The 18,383-nt window shown below is 40.9% G+C and overlaps 1 protein-coding gene across 1 annotated transcript in view; it reads right to left on the bottom strand.

Annotated features, from left to right (window-relative positions):
- Window positions 1-313: 313 nt before the first annotated feature.
- Window positions 314-18,383, bottom strand: part of Tnfaip8l3 (TNF alpha induced protein 8 like 3) — a 42,377-nt gene continuing 24,307 nt past the window's right edge. The window contains exon 2 of the mRNA XM_075965882.1: window positions 314-2,364. Coding sequence (XP_075821997.1) covers window positions 1,802-2,364 — 563 coding nt within the window. The 3' untranslated portion in view covers window positions 314-1,801. The remainder of the gene's footprint in view (window positions 2,365-18,383) is intronic.

Raw genomic sequence — 18,383 nt, 5'->3', positions numbered from 1 at the left:
ACAGTGGGATTTTACTTCTCTGAGGATGCAATGATAATATCAAAAAGACAGAGGATGACAAGGAGGAAAGGGAAATTTTATATAGTGTTTCTGCAGATGCAACGCAGAGGGGCCATTGCAGAACAGAGTGGCTGATCCCTGTGAAGTAAGGGACAGAGCTACCACCTACCCCAGAAACCACGTTCCTGTATACCTATGCAACGTCAATGGAATAGTCGTGTTGAAAACAGATACGGGCACTCCCATGTTTATTGAAGCAATATTTGCAATAGCTAAGACCCAAAGCACCATCGACAGATGAGCAACAGTGACATTTGAACAGAACAGAGTGGTTTTTATTGTAAAAAAATTCTGACATTTGCAGCAATATGGACGAAATTACAAAACTTTATGTTAAGTGCAATGAGACAGACATTGAACAAACACTGTGTAATTCACAAACAGGAAATACTTCAGAAGTTGTTATCTGAGAAAGAAAAAGTGGAGTGAGAAGTGGAGAAGGAAAGGGATGGGAGAAATTGATAGTTACATCGAAAAATTCTACTGTTCGGTTTCATAATAAGGTCATTATAGCAAATAATAATGTGCTACATGTTACTAAATGTTACTAAATAAAACATTATATTCTGAATAATCCTTTCAGGAAAAAAATAAATATTTGTGATAGATATGCTAATTACACTATTTGATAATACAATATATATATATATAGCTACTGAGGCTTTACACCACAACAGATGCTTAGAAATATTACAGATCAGTTATAAATAAAATTTTAGCACAGAATCCCCACACCCCACAAAACATACTTTATCATCTCATTAGGGAAACTGAAAACTACTCATCCAAATGGCAAGTTTCTCGTGTAAGATGAAATGAAAGGAGGAGACACGGAGGAAGTGCGTCAGCACAGCCGGAGAAGCAGAATGACTGTTGAACAGATGCAGCTGGAGACGAAAGTGGAGAGTCTGAGAGACCAGAGAGAACCGGGAGATAGCGAAAGCATTGCTCTTCCTACACGGAGAGTCACCGCGGGCCCTGGATAGGTGTCCTCAGTCCACGTGCAGAGTAAAGGGAACAACGTCACCTTGACTCTCGTTTCTCTCAAAGCAGGCAAGGAACTCTTGCTTTTCCTTTTGTTCTATTTCTTTTTTCCTCTTCCAACTCCCCTTTTCTTTTTCATTTCCTCTATATAGGTCAGGTTTGTCTCAACCCTACTCTGTGGTTCAGACTACCAAAAAATTATAATTCTCATATTTCAGCCTCTCTGGTACTGTGATTATTAAATATGCCACAACAACAGACACCAAACCCATCAATCAGGAATAGTTATGCCCCGTCTATTTGTTATATACAATCACTGGTGTCTGTTGCACAAAATCAAGAATGTGAGTTGTCCTGTTCGGTCCTCACAACAGCCCTGTGAGGTAGTCAGGAAGCATCGTGTCTCTGGAACACAGAAGATAGAGTCCGTAGTGGCAGGATGGATACCCAAGCCCATGTCTTCTGTGTCCTTATGCCTTCCGCTGTAAGATGACCTGAGCTCACGGTGATGAGCACAGCAGGCTCCCTGCTTAGAACCCTGACTGTTCTTTGAGCTCGCAAACACAGTTCTTTCAGACTTGCAACCTCATGCCCTTGCTCAGAGAGTCAACGCACTACATCTGGGTTAGGGTCAGCATCAGAAGGATGAAGAGGATGGAACTAGAAGGTCTGGAATGAGGGTTGCTGCTTGATTCTTACAGGGCCAGGTTGGATGTTCTAACTTTAAAGCAGCAAAGTCCAGGAGACAAGAAGCCGTTCAGAGGATCTTCTCATCTAACAATTTATTGATTCCTTCACAAATCCTCTTGAGATTGGGCCTGCAATTTCCACGCGGACCATAGAGGGTGGAAAGGAACTCCACGTCAGCAAAGTGGTTGAAGACATGGTTTATGCGTCCATGGGTTCTGGGTGTCAAATGTCGCTGCACCAGTTCGTGGACTAGGTCCTTGCATTCATGCAGCAGCTTAGATAGCACGTTTGTATCAAAGGTATATTCTACTTCATAGAAGCTGACCATGGTCATGGCAGTCTGGTTCAGCTTCTTCCGCAGTTTCTCCACAATTACAACTTCCTCCTGACTGAACTGCTTGTTCCGGTAGAGGATACCGATTTTGATGGCCACCTTGATTGAGTCTTTCATGATCTTGTGGGCTTCCTTCTTACTATGCGTGTGCTCCTCGGTGACTTTGTACAGCTCGTCAAAGATCTCACTGCTGGTGTCATCAATCAGCATGTTGGCTACAGTTTTGCTGGCTATTTTGCTCAGGATCTTCTTCTGGGCTTGAAGGGCGAGACTTTTTGAGCTGAACACATTAGGACCTATGGTAAAGAAATAAGCACATATAGGACTATGAGAACTGTTATTTTTTTTTTGCAAGTAAAACACATTAAGTTAATCTTACACCCTTTGAACACAAGCTAATGTCTTGTCCACAGACCATCTCCCAGTGCTTAGATTATAGGCGTGTGTCACCGTGCCCTGCCCACCAACATTTTTATTAATTTTATATTGCATTTATTTGTGTTGTGCGTGTGTATGCACACACACAACGTGTGGGCACACATGTTATGGTCACAGGGCAGCTTTGTGGAGTCTCAAAGGATGAACTCAGTTTTTCAGTCTTGGTGGCAAGCACCCTTGCAACAACCGAATCAATCTCATCAACCCTCATCACTGTTCCTGGCAGCACAAAGAAAGATACTTTATGGGGAAACAGACATCAAAACCACCAGCTGACCTGCCCTCTCCACACGGGCTGGATCCTTCTGAGAAGTTTCTGAATGCTACTCAGGACACTCATCCATCTGTTCTGGAATCGTCTTCCCCTCTTCCAGACCAGGTCTTACCAGTTTAAACCCACCCAATGGATGAGGCCTCTCTGACTCGACTACTTACCAAAGGTCTCTCTACAGCCACTGGAAACTATTCATTTTTGCAACTTACATAAGACAGAATTAGTGCATGTGCTCAGAATGTAGTCAACTTCTAGGGACTATATGGACAAGTTGATAGTGGAAATCTTTGTTTGTTTTTGCCTGAGTCTCAGGATCCATGTTTTATTGAATCTAAGATACGTTATTTTCATTTTCAAGGTCTTGGAAATTGTGGCATGCTCCAGATGCCAGGCAGCTGTGTGCTGGGGTTGTCATTGCCTGTATGTTCAACTTACACGACACAGTCAGAATTTGGGAGGAAGTCAAAGAACTCTGTTAAGAATAATACCCAACCAATGTTTACTTGTTTATTAGTTACTTAATTTAACTGTTTATTTTTATTTTTGAGGTAGGGTCTCACAGGGTGGGGATTTAGCTTGATGAGAGGGCAGTTCCTTAGCAAGCACAAGGCCCTGGGCAGGGTCCACAGCTCCAGAAAAAAAAAAGACAAAAAAGAAAGTCACAACGACACAGGATTTCACTCTGTAGCCCAGGTTGGTCTGAAATTCACTCTGTAGCCCAGGCTGGTCTGGAACTTCTTATGTAGCATAAGCTAGATTTGAACTCAAGATCCTCCTGCTTCTGCCTCCTAAGTGTTGGGGTTACAGTGTGTGTCTCTGTGCCCAGGTCACTAATTCTCAAGGGCACAGAATGTTACTGTGTGGGAAATGCAAATACCAACAAATGACAAATCAAGCGTGCCTTGTGTGATTAGCACACTGAAGGAAACGCAGGAAAACCACAGACAGCTTATTTTGCTCTTTTCCACTTCGTGAATAAAGGAGAACATATGTGTTTTTAAATCCTACAACACTGTGTCTGTATAAGTCTATCTTGAATTTGTTGAAATACTCCACGAAGTCTATAATCGGCCTATGTAGCCCAAGCTGGCTTTGATCTTGCAATACTCTCACTTCTATCTCTGGTGCTGGGATTGCAAGAATGGACCGCCACACTTGGCTCACTCACAGAACTTTAATTTCATGTATGCTCTTAATGCTTGAAATCATCTGATTAATCCATCATAATTATCTGCAACCAAAGCGTGTAAATAAATTGAAATTTAAGGAAGAGTCTGGTGATGATAAACCTCCACAGACTGAAAATTTTCTTCTATTGGGGCACAGTGCTCATACCAAGACTAATCTGGGCTGAATATTTATTAATCTTTAAAAAATAAAGCTTTATAAGAAACGCATCTCTACAAAAAAAAAACACGCATCTCTAAATGACATGTGGAATAGCAGGCTAAGGTACTTTGATTAAAAGACGCATCATCAGTGTGAATTTCAGATTGGCTCTTTGTCTGGGAAGGTTCTCTACCCAGAGAGACAAACTTCTTTCAACTTCTCCCTAGGAGGAAACCCCAGGATTGAACAATGGGAAGGAGGATCGCCATGCCTTGGCCTCATGCATCTTCCTGGGCAAATGAATCTGTATAAAGTCTGCACAGAAAGGACAATAGAAACCGGAGAGGGGATTTGTGTCTGAAAGTCCACTTCCTCAACGCTCTCTTCGTCTGAGCTGGGTAACAATGCATGCTCACACGAAGGAGGAGGAGCACAGGTTTGAGGTTAGCCTGGGCTATTGAGAGTCTTCAAAATAAAACAAGAAATCTGGCTGAGAGATGGCTCAGCAGTTAACAGCATGGTATGACTGCTCTTGCAGAGGACCTGAGTTTCGTTTCCAGGACCTACACCTATAGCTCGTAACTGCCTTAAGTCTGTCTTCAAAGGATGGCCTCTTCTGATCCCTGTGGGCACCTGTACTCATCCACACACAGACAGACAGACACACACACACTTGAAAATAGGATAAATCTTTTTTTTAAAAGAAAAAATAATGTGTCTTGTGAAGGAAAAAAAGTCTCTTAAAGAAATTTGAAAACACTGGGTATTACACAAAATGAAATGGATTATTTTCTGTGAGGCTTAATAAATACATTACAGTGGTCCATCAATTCCAAGAGAAGACAGAAATGACTGGGGAAGAAAGTGTCTGCTCACAACACAATGTCCATTTACCAGTACCTGGAACCAACGCTGTCTTACACGACAAAACCGATGTGGTTAAGGGTCTTGAAGCAGAGAGATTATGTTGTTCCTTCCACCCACAGGCTCATGGAATGACGTGTTGCTGCAAAGGGACAAGACGAGGGGACCGGAAGCAGAAGAGAAAGTGGTGTGAGAGTAGAAGCAGAGGCTGGGGTGATGTCACTGCCAGCTCTGCAGATGGAGGATGCGGACATGAGCCAAGGAATCTGGGTGGCCTGTGGAAGCTAGAAATGCAAGATGAAGCTTTCTTCCTTACACCCTCCCAAATCCCTGCGAACCTGCTTCAGACTTCTGAATTCCAGGACCATGAAGACAAACTCACAGCATCTCAAGGCTGTTTATGGTGGATTGTTATGGCGGAGGAGACTAATTCAGGTGGGTAGAAAGAAAAATTTCCACTTACTCACCATGATACCAAGCCCATCGGTGATTTCCCTAAGGTTTCTGGCCATCTCTCTAGAAGGAGAATTATTTATCTGCAAATAAACAGGACTTACAAACTTCTACTCTGAGAACTCAAGAAGGTCTGAATATGGAAATCTCCAAACACTTGAAAGATCACAAGGCTTGAGACAGAAGAAGCCAAACAAAAATCATCAAAACCACCAGGAAAACAAATGAAACAAAAAGTCGCATCACCAAGTGGATTGCCCCAGGACCACAGAATTGCTGCATTCAACGTGATCATAAATGTGCATCATCACAGAGGGCCCCCTGACCCATCCCCCCAGATGTCCTGGGAAGGAAGGCTCTGTGATCACTACAATTAGTTTTAGATGATCACCTACTTTTGCTCTTGATGGTTAGTACACCAGATATTGGCAAAGCTTCAAGAAGTCCTGCAGGAAAGATAATCTCATGGTTTTATTTAGCCACTCAGTCACAAACTTACTAGGTACACACACACACAAATATATAAAACACATCCCATAGGATGCATTATGGGAAACAGTGTGAAGGATTAGCAGAAGTAAAATCAAGACAATCAGGACCACAGAACACTTTTCAACCCCCAGAGCCCTATGGGGGAGGAGATACACAGTGCTACTAAGGATTTAAGGGAGTGTGGACCCCAGAACATGGTCTTATTCAGAGATGTTTTGCACATGGATATCCTGGCTTTTTCTATCCATACTTCAGTATTAGCATGCTATAGGGGAACCATGTTGGTAATATACCAGGAAGAGACACTGTAGACTAACTTCTAGAAGAGTCAAGTTTTGAGAACTAAAGTCAAGAATAAGCTGAGTAGGAAAGCAAGCTTCACTACAGTTAGTGGTAAACACTAACATGTTCAGAATCGGTATTGATACAACCTATGGCCAGGGATAAATCTGGCCATTATCTCTGAATAGAAGTCCCCATTATCTAGCCATTAAGGGTAAAGGACAGTTTGTGAGGCTTAGGGATTCCTGACTCCAATGCGACAGTGGAAATGAACTAGAGAGAGAACACCAAGACGTTCTACGTGGACACTTGAGTATGTAGGAAAAGCCTGGAGCAAGACCGAGCTGCTTGTGTTAAAAACAGTGTTCAGCCAGAGCACAAGTTATACCTCCATATTTCTAGAAAACACGAAGCACTCCCAGATGGTGAAATGGCATGCCCATAGTGGCAAACAGCAGGAAAGTCTCCCCAGGCTTGGTGAGTGGGCAGGAAAGGCAGAGGAGCCTCGTGAGAGCAGGTAATAAACTTGGGGAGAGAGGCGAAGTAAACGATGTTAGAAAAGACATCAGACTTTGCGCTGTCACCAGAACCGGGGAGAGTGCTTTTGAGCGATGTCAGGCTGTGTGGAGGGAGGGACCAGAGCACAGCTATTCTGTCCCCCTCCTCACAGGACTCTCATTCTCTACCGCTGTTGCTTCTCTAGAAAGTGAGCGGAGAACTTGAACATGAGTTCGGAGAGCCAGATTAACATCCTACAACAGAGGCTCCTTTGTAAGAGCAAGCAAACAGCATCACTTCATTGCCATTGACAACTCAAGACGACAGCAGGGGAAAATTAGCTGCAAATGTTAAGCAGAAGTTATAAACGGACTTGGTATCCGGATGGAAGCAGTGTGTGCTGTTTAGGGAGCACCATCTGTCAGGGCAGGGAATCAAGTGTACAGGGAAGGTGGGGGGCAAGACCGTGGCCATGGAGAAGGCAAGACCCAGATGGAGGAGCTCAGAAGACTTCTGGCCACCAGACACTTATGTTTCCGTGCAGGGAACAGGAAACATGAAGGTGTTTTGAGTGGGGCATGCTCACAAACAGCTCTTTAACTTCCTTCCGCAGGGAGTTCAGAAAGTGTCTGTGTGCAAGACACAAAATCAAAGATGGGGGTGGGGAGTATGCTCTTAGCATGCAAGTACATATGAGCAGAGGAGAGCAGGCAGAGTCAGTGACTACTCTCCTCTTGGCAAGAGCTCTTCCACAGACACTCTGAGGCAAAAGCAATGCTCTAACATGATCCGATAAGAAATCAGCCATAACGTCAAGCCTGATGGTGCACCTCTGTAATTGTAGCACTGGGGGGGGGGGGCTTTTTTGAGGTGGGGCTTGTTTGTTTTTCCCAGGTACCTATCGTTTTAGGTGAAATGAAGAGATTTTGGCAGAGACAGCTGTCAAAGTTTTCAGTCTCCTGCTTTATCTTTTCTTCCCCACCCAGCCAACCACCACCCTCCACGGAGCAATCTGCAACTCAACTCATGATTCTGCACCTGAGGGGCAGTGCGCCACCTATCTACGGTCTAGGATCATTACAGTCCTGCAGGAGAAGACCTGGGTGCTCCAGCTTATGAAGGAAGAAACCGAGGCCCAGTTGACGGCAGCAGTTCATTCAAAGACATGTAGCTAGTCAGCGGCAGAGCTCCAGGGTCCAAGACTCTAGACAAAGCCTACAACCATGGCCTTTCTACTCCAGGGCACTGCCTGCCTGCCCGCTTGCCTGTCTGTCTTTCTGTCTGTCTGTCATTACACTACCTGCTATTGAACTCCCGGCCCCTCCCTGCCTGTCTGTCACTATGCTACTTGCTATGATGGTCACGGAGTCACCTCTGAAACAGTAAGCAAGTCTCCCATTAAATAATTGTTTTTGATAGGTTGCTTTGATCATGGTGTCTCCTCACAGTAATAGAACAGTAACTAAAAAGCTCCTTAATGACAGTGACTTCTTATGTGATTAAATGGACTTCAACTTAAATCTCCATCTACCTGGGAAAGCAAACATTCACCATTTGACACAGAAAGGACAGAATTATGAGAGAATAGCACATGTTCCAGAAGTTGATGATAGATACAGTTTTTGTTTTTGGGCAGAACTGTGTCTGTTTTAACAGAACTATGCGTGGATTTTGTTTTTCTTATTGATTTTATAGCTAGCTCTGAAAAGTAAATGAGAATCTGATCACTTTTCTCTATCAGGACTATCTGAGGCAGATATTTGTGAAGTCACTAGAGACGGAATCATTTCCAACTTGACAGGATCTGACGATCCGAGGGATTTTTATACCACACAAGGACATTCATCAGTAAAGCCAGCGTCCACTCATGCAATCCCTTTAAACAAAGCCCAGTCATGCTCTCCTTTTAGGGTAGTCCTGCTTACTGAAGTACTTATGCGTATAAATGATCATATTCTTGCAGCAGTTCTATGATACACACAACATCTGCAGCATCTTACGCGCAGAGAAGCCAAGGCAAGAGAAAGTAAGGGACTTCTCTAAATGCACTGTGCGGGAGCTAACAGCACTGGCTTCTGTGGGCCACCCTATTGCCCTGTACTTCACCCCCCACTAAATACACATTATTTTAATACATACTAAACTTCCAAGCATGGGTAATAAACCAATTAGCTTAAATGGTTTTTTGAATTACTGCCCATTTTAAAATAAAAATTGATCCGGTTTTATCTCCCTCAGGAGAATTAGTTTTTCGATAACTGAGCCTGGAGAGTTGGCTGGCTCAGTGCTTAAGAGTGCTTACTGCTCTATCAGAAGGACCAGAGTTCAGAGACCCATTCCCTCATCAGGTACTCACAAACACCTGTAACTCCAGCTCCAGGGGACCAGACACCCTCTCCTGGCCTCCATGGGCACATGCATGTTCTCTCACAGACACGCACATATGTACACATACACATACACACACACACACACACACACACACACACACAAGCAATAAAACAAAGCTGTAAACTTACAAAGCATTTTAAGCACATAGATAAAACAGAAGAAAATATAACATTTATATGGCCAATGCACAGAAAGAACAATTCTTTTAAAATTAATTTTTAAAATGTATTGTTATTGAACATATGAGGTTCATGAGTGTGGGTATATACACGTGCCAAAGCCTACACACAGAGGTCAGAGGACAACTCTGTATAGTCTGTTCTCTTTGTCACCTTTATATAGAAGTTCTGGAGATTCAACTCAGGTCACTGTGAGCCAGGCACTTTGCCTGGCAAACCATCTGGTCAGCCCAAGAACAGTTCTTAATATTTTGCCTTCCAAGACAGAGGGAAGAGGCATCCTTTTTGTTTCCAGCTTCTCTCCTGCTGCTCTCCCCTCGAATCCATTCGACTCTAGAGACCGATCTCTGACCTCTGGTTTTTATAGATGAGTGGTTTCAATTTTTCATAAAAGGTAAACCCTTTAGAACCCTTGATTTCATTCAACATCACACTTTCAAGATTTACCCAGTTTGAATATGTCCACATATTTCCTTTGCCGGACATTTAAATTCAATGCACCTCCTGTGCACACACAGCAGTCTGCCAGGTCCTACATCTAGAAGATGCTTGCCAAGTCCTGGCGGAAGTTCTGCCAATGCTCTGCATGGAGAGTGCACAGTTTTCACTCCCAGCAGTGGTGAGCTCTGGAGGTTAAGCGTCCTCATTAATAGCCCACCTTTTGAATTCTTGTTCATCTGAATAGTGCAAAAACTGGTATTTGGTTGTAACACACATCACTCTCAGCCAATGGCATACAGAAGATTTAAACGTTAACACACAGTGGCCAATCATTTCCTTGATTCTTTTTATAGGATGTTTAAAATTGCATTTCCTGCCATGAGGGAATGAGGTCTCATATTTTCTAGAATGTAAAAGTTCTGTTTTTCATATTTAGGTCTTCAGCCCACCTGGAGGGAATCTATGCATATTCTATATGGTTTGGATTATTTGCCCCCAAACAATTTATTCTTTTGGTTAAATATTACATCCTTTCTGCTATTGATCTTTCAGGCACCCCTCCATTTTTTTTTGTATCACACGTTAATTGCTAATACAATGGGTAAGTACCCCCACTTTGTTCTGCTTAGAAACTGTCTTGACTATTCTTTTTCTCTCCAACATGAACTTCAAATCATTGCTCAAAAGCTATTGCATAAAATCTAATGACAGAGTTCAGCAAGTTAAGTCACTTGGAGATAAACACAGAAGAACCCAACCATTAACAGCCATTTAGTTAACTGTCAGAAAGGGCCAGCCAGATGGCTGTCCTAGCTGATGACGGGAGTTTTGTCCCCAGAAGCCACGTGGAAGGGGAGAACTAGGAAGTTGGTCTCTGACCTCTGCTGTGAAACACACACACACAGGACCCATTCTTCTTCTTCTTCTTCTTCTTCTTCTTCTTCTTCTTCTTCTTCTTCTTCTTCTTCTTCTTCTTCTTCTTCTTCTTCTTCTTCTTTCTCTCTCTCTCTCTCTCTCTCTCTCTCTCTCTCTCTCTCTCTCTCTCTCTCTCACACACACACACACACACACACACACACAGAGTAAACTATAAGTTACATCAAAGGCTATTTGGTGAGTAAAATGTGCAGACATGCTATAAGCATGGACTAGAGAAGATCCGGCCAAATGGTGAGAGGATCGTATTTAAAGGATAAGTTTCCACATCAAAGATGACTTCACCTCCGCTTCTCCCCGTGATGTAGCTTGGTGGGCTCTGTGGTCTAGTAGATTGCATGCAGCATCTCTTGGGTATTATAATGTAGTCAACATTGCCTACACAAATTTGCCATATTTTCCTCATGTTTTCTTGCTTGTTTGTTGTTTTATTGCTTTATTACAATGGTGGGAACCTCCACCAGTGCGACCTTGGGAAATAAGAATTATTGGCATTTCTGTCTCATTCCTAACTTCAAAAGAACTACCTCTACATTTTCTCCATAAAATATGATGTATGCTGTGGTCTTCATGAAGTTTTTTTTTTATAGTTTTACAGGACAAAGAAAGTCATAAATCCAGGCAAGTTTAAAATCCATTGGTGAGCACGCCAGACAGGCAGGCTCAGAGAGATGGAGGGGGCTATTGTATAGGCACTAGATGCTGTGTGATGAAATTCTTAGCTCTAGGATTGGTGGATGCTAGTGTTCTGCTGTGTTAACTGATAAAACTGACAATTCATTATAAGAACAAGAGCTATTAAAGATCCATATGAGTTAAATGAGATGCCAAAGCATAAAAACCTAAAAGTCTTTTTAGAGTGGACTTCGAAACTAAGGATAAATTCTAAAGTTACTGAGCACTCATTTTTCGGTGACATTGCTTGTCCTAGAGTTTCCTTGAGCAGCTTTCTGTGCTCCCTCAAGTGTCTTACTAAAACTCCTTCCAGCCCTAAAGCCCCGAATCTCAGTTTGGCCCACACTGAGGTCCTTACAGTTAGGGGGCTCCTCAGGCTGCTAAATCAAATGTTGCTGTGTCTGCAGACCCTCAATGATATTCCTGGGGATTTCTGCAGAGACCCGTCTCCAAGCTTCTTGGTGAGTTTCCCTGCGTTATTTGACAGGTTGATCCTTTGAATGTGGGTTCTGCGTTCCTCTGCTTTTCTAACAAACCCATAGAGACGACAGAGAGACAGGTAGAGCGAGCTGGGGATAACTTTCCTCCTGGCCCATGAGGCTGCCTGATAACATCCTTAGCTTTTGGTTTGCGGAAGCTAGCGCTTTGCTAAATTAATGGGTTCCCAAAGACTTTAATCTATTAATCATAGATTTAGTTCTGACCCAGAGGTGGGCAAGGAATGGCTGTTCCGGAGGGCTAGAACCTGCCCAAGCTGAGGTAGCTAGCCTTTGGACCTGCGACCTTCTAGTCTCTCCACAGCCCTGACTTTCTAATCAGCCAATCCGTCTCTACAGACACAGCTTCTTTCAGGAGATTTTGTTCACACTTCCGCTTGTTAGACAATGTACTTTGTGCCTGTGGGGTTCCATATTATTTATTAAATGTTAAGGTCCCTCGTCGCAAGGTAGGCTCATTTCTGGGATCTGATGCAAATGAAACTGAGCAGGGGCAGGCCAGCAGTCTGCATTCAGGAATAGCAAAGGCCAGGAAGAGAGAAACACTTGGGTCGCGGGAGAGGGCCGAAGGAGAGAGAGGACGAAGGGAGGGAAGCGGACAAAAATGCATAATCCAATAAAAACAAGAAAAAAGAAATAAACCCTTGGGTCACATCAAAACTATTAGCCCCTATGGTATGAATCTGAATTATTTTTAAGCCATCTGCATCTGACATAACATTTATATGTGACAATTGCTAAACCTAAAATTAAGTAATCAAGAGTACAAGTTGGCCTAATGGAGTGACGTTTACAGATAATCAAACATCTAAAATAACCAAAATTTACATATCTTTAATGAAATTGACTGTATAGTTCTCCCTATATTTGTAACCTATGAACTATCAAACTTTTATTTGAATGGCTAGAAATGGGACTTTTGAAGAAGTCACTACTGTAGTATTATCTTTTAATTAAATACAAATTTTGTTTAATTATTTTTTTTAAAAAAGGCTAGTTATATTATAGAACATTTAGATATTAATTGAAAGCAAATCGGTACTCAAGGTATAAACATCGTGAATGTTATTAGGCGTTGATGTCTTTCGTATAACTTGGGTAAGAAGACTTAACCAAAACCTTAGTTATCTCTAGCATAGTAAATAGAGTTAAAGTTTAACTTAAAACCTAGATTTTCTTTTTAACTTTGCCCAAATATACTGACTTATATAGACAATGGAAACACTTGAAGTTTCCAGACATTTTCACATAAGCAAACAGTCACAACAGAAGGCGTGGCTAAATGAAAGAACACGGTAGCTTCACTGTGGCATCATTAAAACCAACACCAGTACTCTATCAATTAGAAATATTAGGTGATATTAGATGTCATAAACAATTTTATTTATTTGTTTTTTTGTTTGTTTTTGGTTTTTCGAGACAGGGTTTCTCTGTGTAGCTTTGGAACCTGTCCTGGAACTCGCTTTATAGACCAGGCTGGCCTCGAACTCACAGAGACGCACTGCCTCTGCACCCCAGGTGCTGGGATTAAAGGCGTGCGCCACCACCATCTGGCCACAAACAATTTTTAAAATCTAATTACAAAAATATCTAAGAAATAAAAAAAATTGTCAGGCTGTAGTGGCACACGCCTTTAATCTCAGCATTCGGGAGGCAGAGGCAGGTGGATCTCTGACTTTGAGGCCAGCCTGGTCTACAGAGAGAGTTCCAGGACAGTCAGGGCTGTTACACAGTGTAATCCTGTCTCATAAAGCCAGAGAGACATAAAGAAAGAAAGAGAGAGAGAGAGAGAGAGAGAGAGAGAGAGAGAGAGAGAGAGAGAGAGAGGGAGGGAGAGAGAGAGCACTAGGCTGTCAGTGGATGAAGATAGGAACATCCAGCATTTTTAGCGTTTACACGAATGTGCTTGCAGATGGCATGGAAGAGTTTGCAGCCTCCTAGGAGTGAGCTGGAAGCATCTGGCACAGTCTTCATCTGTAAAGTAGGAAGTAGTTTTTGATGTGATGGCCTTTTTTCTCTTTTAGTTGATAAAATCGTCTGGTTTTTAACACAAGAAGTCTCTGTAACTAATTTAAACTTTAGCTAACATCTAAAGTCTTTTACGATACTATGTGCTATTGGTTCATCTAACAGACCAGACTTTATAAACAGATTTAAGTATCTGTCCAACAGCAAGCTTTACCATCACTATATAATTTAATAGGATTATTCTAAGGAGACATTATTCTCTAAACAGAATTTTTATATACTTAAAGCAATGGCTGACTATTGAAAAGGTAGAGGTTATATCCAATGAGAAAACATATTTATAACCCCAGTAACACAGACACTGAGAGAAACAATTAATAAATGGGACCTCCTGAAGCTGAAAAGCTTATGTAAAGCAAAGGACATGGTCAACAAGACAAAACGACAGCCTACAGAATGGAAAAAAAATCTTTACCAACCCCACATCAGACAAGGATCTGATCTCCAAAATATACAATGAACTCAAGGAATTGGTCATCAAAAGAACAAATAATCCAATAAAAAAAAGTGGAGTACAAACCTAAACAGAGAATTCTCAACAGAAGAATCTAAAATGGCTGAAAGATACTTAAGGAAATACTCAACATTCTTAGCCATTAGAGAAATGCAAATCAAAACAACTCTGAAATTCCATCTTATACCTGTAAGAATGGCCAAGATCAAAAACACTGATGACAACTTATGCTGGAGAGTTGTGGGGTAAAGGGAACACTCCTGCATCACTGGTGGGAATGCAAACTGGTACAACCCCTCGGGATATGGCAATTTCTCAGAAAATTAGAAAACAACCTTCTTCAAGACCCTATAATACCACTTTTGGGTATATATCCAAAGGATGCTCAATTGTGCCACAAGGACATGTGCTCAACTATGTTCATAGCAGCTTTGTTTGTCATAGCCAGAATCTGGAAACAACCTAAATGTCCCTCAACTGAAGAATGGATAAGAAAAATGTGGCACATTTACACAATGGAGTACTACGTAGCAGAAAAAATAATGACATCTTGAAATTTGCAGGCAAATGAATGGAGCTAGAAAACATCATATTGAGTGAGGTAACCCAAACCCAGAAAGACAAATATCATATGTACTCACTCATAGGTGGTTTTTTAAACATAAAGCAAAGAAAACCAGTTCTCAGAGAACCTAGACAACAATGAGGACCCTAAGAGAGACATACATAGATCTAATCTACATGGGAAGTAGAAAAAGACAAGGTCTCCTGAGTAAACTGGGAGCATGGGGACCATGGGAGAGGGCTGAAGGGGAGGGGAGAGACAGGGAGGGGAGCAGAGAAAAATGTAGAGCTCAATAAAACCAATAAAAAACAAATAAAATTACTAAAAGGAAAAAAACATATTTAATCACAACTCTTAAATTGTCCATTTAGTAAAAGAAGACTAAGAACAATTCAATACTTAAGAAAAGATTATTATAGAAAAAAGCATGAATTTTATCTCAGGGTATTGAATTAACCTTCAAAACTTTTGTAGCCTTTATATTATTTTTAGTTATAACCATATTTATTTTACATAACTGTCTATAACATACTTTAATCTTAGCATTATTATTATTATTGCAAAATTTGGAGAACAATTTTAACGAGGCAATTTTAAGTGAAAACTCAGGAGGCTGCATCTAAAACACAACGTACGGTGTCTTAGCGATCCGATAATTATAAACATAGGCAAAGTACGTAATAGTCTTCGTTTCTTAATCGAATTTAAATTAGTTACTTGTTAAAGATTTCAGCTATAACACATAGCTTGAAATGGTTTTTTTTTGTCGGAAAAAGTATTTACTTTTTACTAATGTTTCTGAAGCATCAAAAGTAGGATAAGGCATCCAGGGCAGGGTAATGTTTGACATTTCGACTTCTTCTTCTCGTTATTATTATAAAATAATATAAAAATAGATATGATTACTTTAAAAGATATATATTTATATATCACACATATATTATATATATATATATATATCACTATGAGGTAACATATTATGATCTGCAAACTCTAAGATGTCTACGAAAGCTTCAAAGCAAGTTTTCAAAACGACAATTTAAAAGCACTCAGAGTTTTCTCTTACATAGGCCTGACTAAAGTAAGAGCCTTGAAAACCCCATTTTTAATTTGTTTTTAAAGAGGCAGTGGTGGTGAAAGATATCCTTAAAATCCATAGAATGTGTGCGTATTTATACATACACATTGCAGCATATCTAAATACACAGACATGAGGTTTTGTTTGTTTGTTTGTTTTTTGAGACAGGGTTTCTCTGTGGTTTTAGAACTTGTCCTGGAACTAGCTCTGTAGACCAGGCTGGCCTTGAACTCACAGAGATCCGCCTGCCTCTGCCTCCTGAGTGCTGGGATTAAAGGCATGTGCCACCACTGCCCGCCATGAGCTATCCTTTTAACCTGTGGAATAAATAGTTTAGAACATCAAGGGAGGGCAGTTGTCAATAGGAAGAACATTTCCTGCAGCAGGAGCAATCACCTCTTCAAGTTAACTCACACCCTCAAGCAATGGGGACCATGTTGCAGAACCAGATCTGGGATGCAGATCAAGAAGATAACATCTTGAGCAGAACTGTAGGATTATGAGTCGCTTGCCATTAAAAGCAGCTTCGATGGTTTTTAATTTAAAAACTCTCAATAATTGTCTCAAGGAAAGATCTAGGACAATTAGTCATCTCTAATGTTTTACCTATATGTCACACTGATTAAATATACTTTTTGTGTTTTATCATATATTTATCTTAATTTTAGTTTACTATCAGTCAGAATGAAGTCAAACCAATTAGTTTACATCAGCACTTATAAATCAATTTGACAATAAGTACCTTTTGTAAAAATAATACATAACCCAATATAGACAGTTTATGTTTGTAATAAAGCATAAGATACTATTCAATAAACCAAGATTTTCAACATAATTGTGTTGGGATTTTTATTTTCAATATTTTTCATTATGAAAAGGAAAAGTCATAGGGTTCTTCAGTAAACATATACCTCTATTAATTTATATGTAGTCCAGCCATAATAAAAACATTACATTTAAGTTTTATGTTATTATTTTGAGGGGGCTGGAGAGATGGCTCAGCAGCTAAGAGCTCTGGCTGCTTTTCCAGAGATTCTGAGTTCAATTCTCAGCACCCACATGGTGGTTCACAACCATCTATAGTGGATTCTGATGCTCTCTTTTGTCATGTAGGCATGCATGCAGACAGAGCACTCATACAAAAAATAATATTTTGAAAAAATATGAATTTATGTATTCATTATATAACGCAGATCTGGTTTGGAAAGAAATCCTTATCAAAATCCATATATATTTATAATAATAAATGTTTGTGAAACATTTAACATTTGCAAAGATCATTTCAATATGTTTTAAGATGTTTAGCATACTTAAATATATAAATAATATGTATTTATCAGGTCTTAATATATGATCATAATATTGAAATTTGAATCTACATGTGTAGTTTTGCAAAGCATATGAAAACAATTTTAGCACATAACAAAAATTAATTTTTTTTATTTATTTTTTTATTTTTTTTCCCTTTTTTATAATTTATTTATTTATTAAGGATTTCTGCCTCCTCCCCGCAACCGCCTCCCATTTCCCTCCCCCTCCCCCGATCAAGTCACCCTCCCTCATCTGCTCAAAGAGCAATCAGGGTTCCCTGACCTGTGGGAAGCCCAAGGACCGCCCACCTCTATCCAAGTCTCCTAAGGTGAGCATCCAAACTGTCCAGGCTCCCCCAAAGCCAGTACGTGCAGTAGGATCAAGAACCCACTGGGATTGTTCTTGAGTTCTCAGTATTTCTCATTGTCCTCTATGTTCAGCTAGTCCGGATTTATCCCATGCTTTTTCAGACCCAGGCCAGCTGGCCTTGGTGAGTTCCCGATAGAACATCCTCATTGTCTCAGTGTGTGGGTGCACCCCTCGCGGTCCTGAGGTCCTTGCTCGTGCTCCGTCTCCTTCTGCCCCTGATTTGGACCTTGAGATTTCTGTCCCGTGCTCCTCTGTCTCTGTCTCCTTTCATCGCCTGATGAAGGTTAATATTCATGAGGATGCCTATGTGTTTGTCTTTGGGTTCACCTTCTTACTTAGCTTCTCTAGGAACATGCATTATAAGCCCAATGTCCAGAGAACTGAGGTAAAGAACAGTGTGTTAAAAAGATCTATAACATGACAGCCTATGTTGGAGAGGATGTGGGGTAAGGGGAATGCTCCTCCATTGCTGATGGGAGTGCAAACTAATACAGCCACTTTAGAAATCAGTATGATGGTTTCTCAGAAAATTGGGAATCAATCTGCCTCGAGACCCAGCAATGCCACTCTTGGGCATATCCCCAAAGGATGCACACTCATATCACAAGGACATTTGCTTAACTATAGTCATAGCAGCATTATTTGTAATAGCCAGAACTTGGAAACAACCTAGAAGCCCCTCAACCAAAGAATGGATGAGGAAAATGTGGTACATGTACATATTAGAGTACTACTCAGTGCTAAAAAAACAATGACATCTT

Source organism: Microtus pennsylvanicus, chromosome 3 (assembly GCF_037038515.1).
Source record: "Microtus pennsylvanicus isolate mMicPen1 chromosome 3, mMicPen1.hap1, whole genome shotgun sequence".
NCBI classification, from domain to species: domain Eukaryota; kingdom Metazoa; phylum Chordata; class Mammalia; order Rodentia; family Cricetidae; genus Microtus; species Microtus pennsylvanicus.
This window is presented reverse-complemented; position numbering and strand designations above follow the sequence as displayed.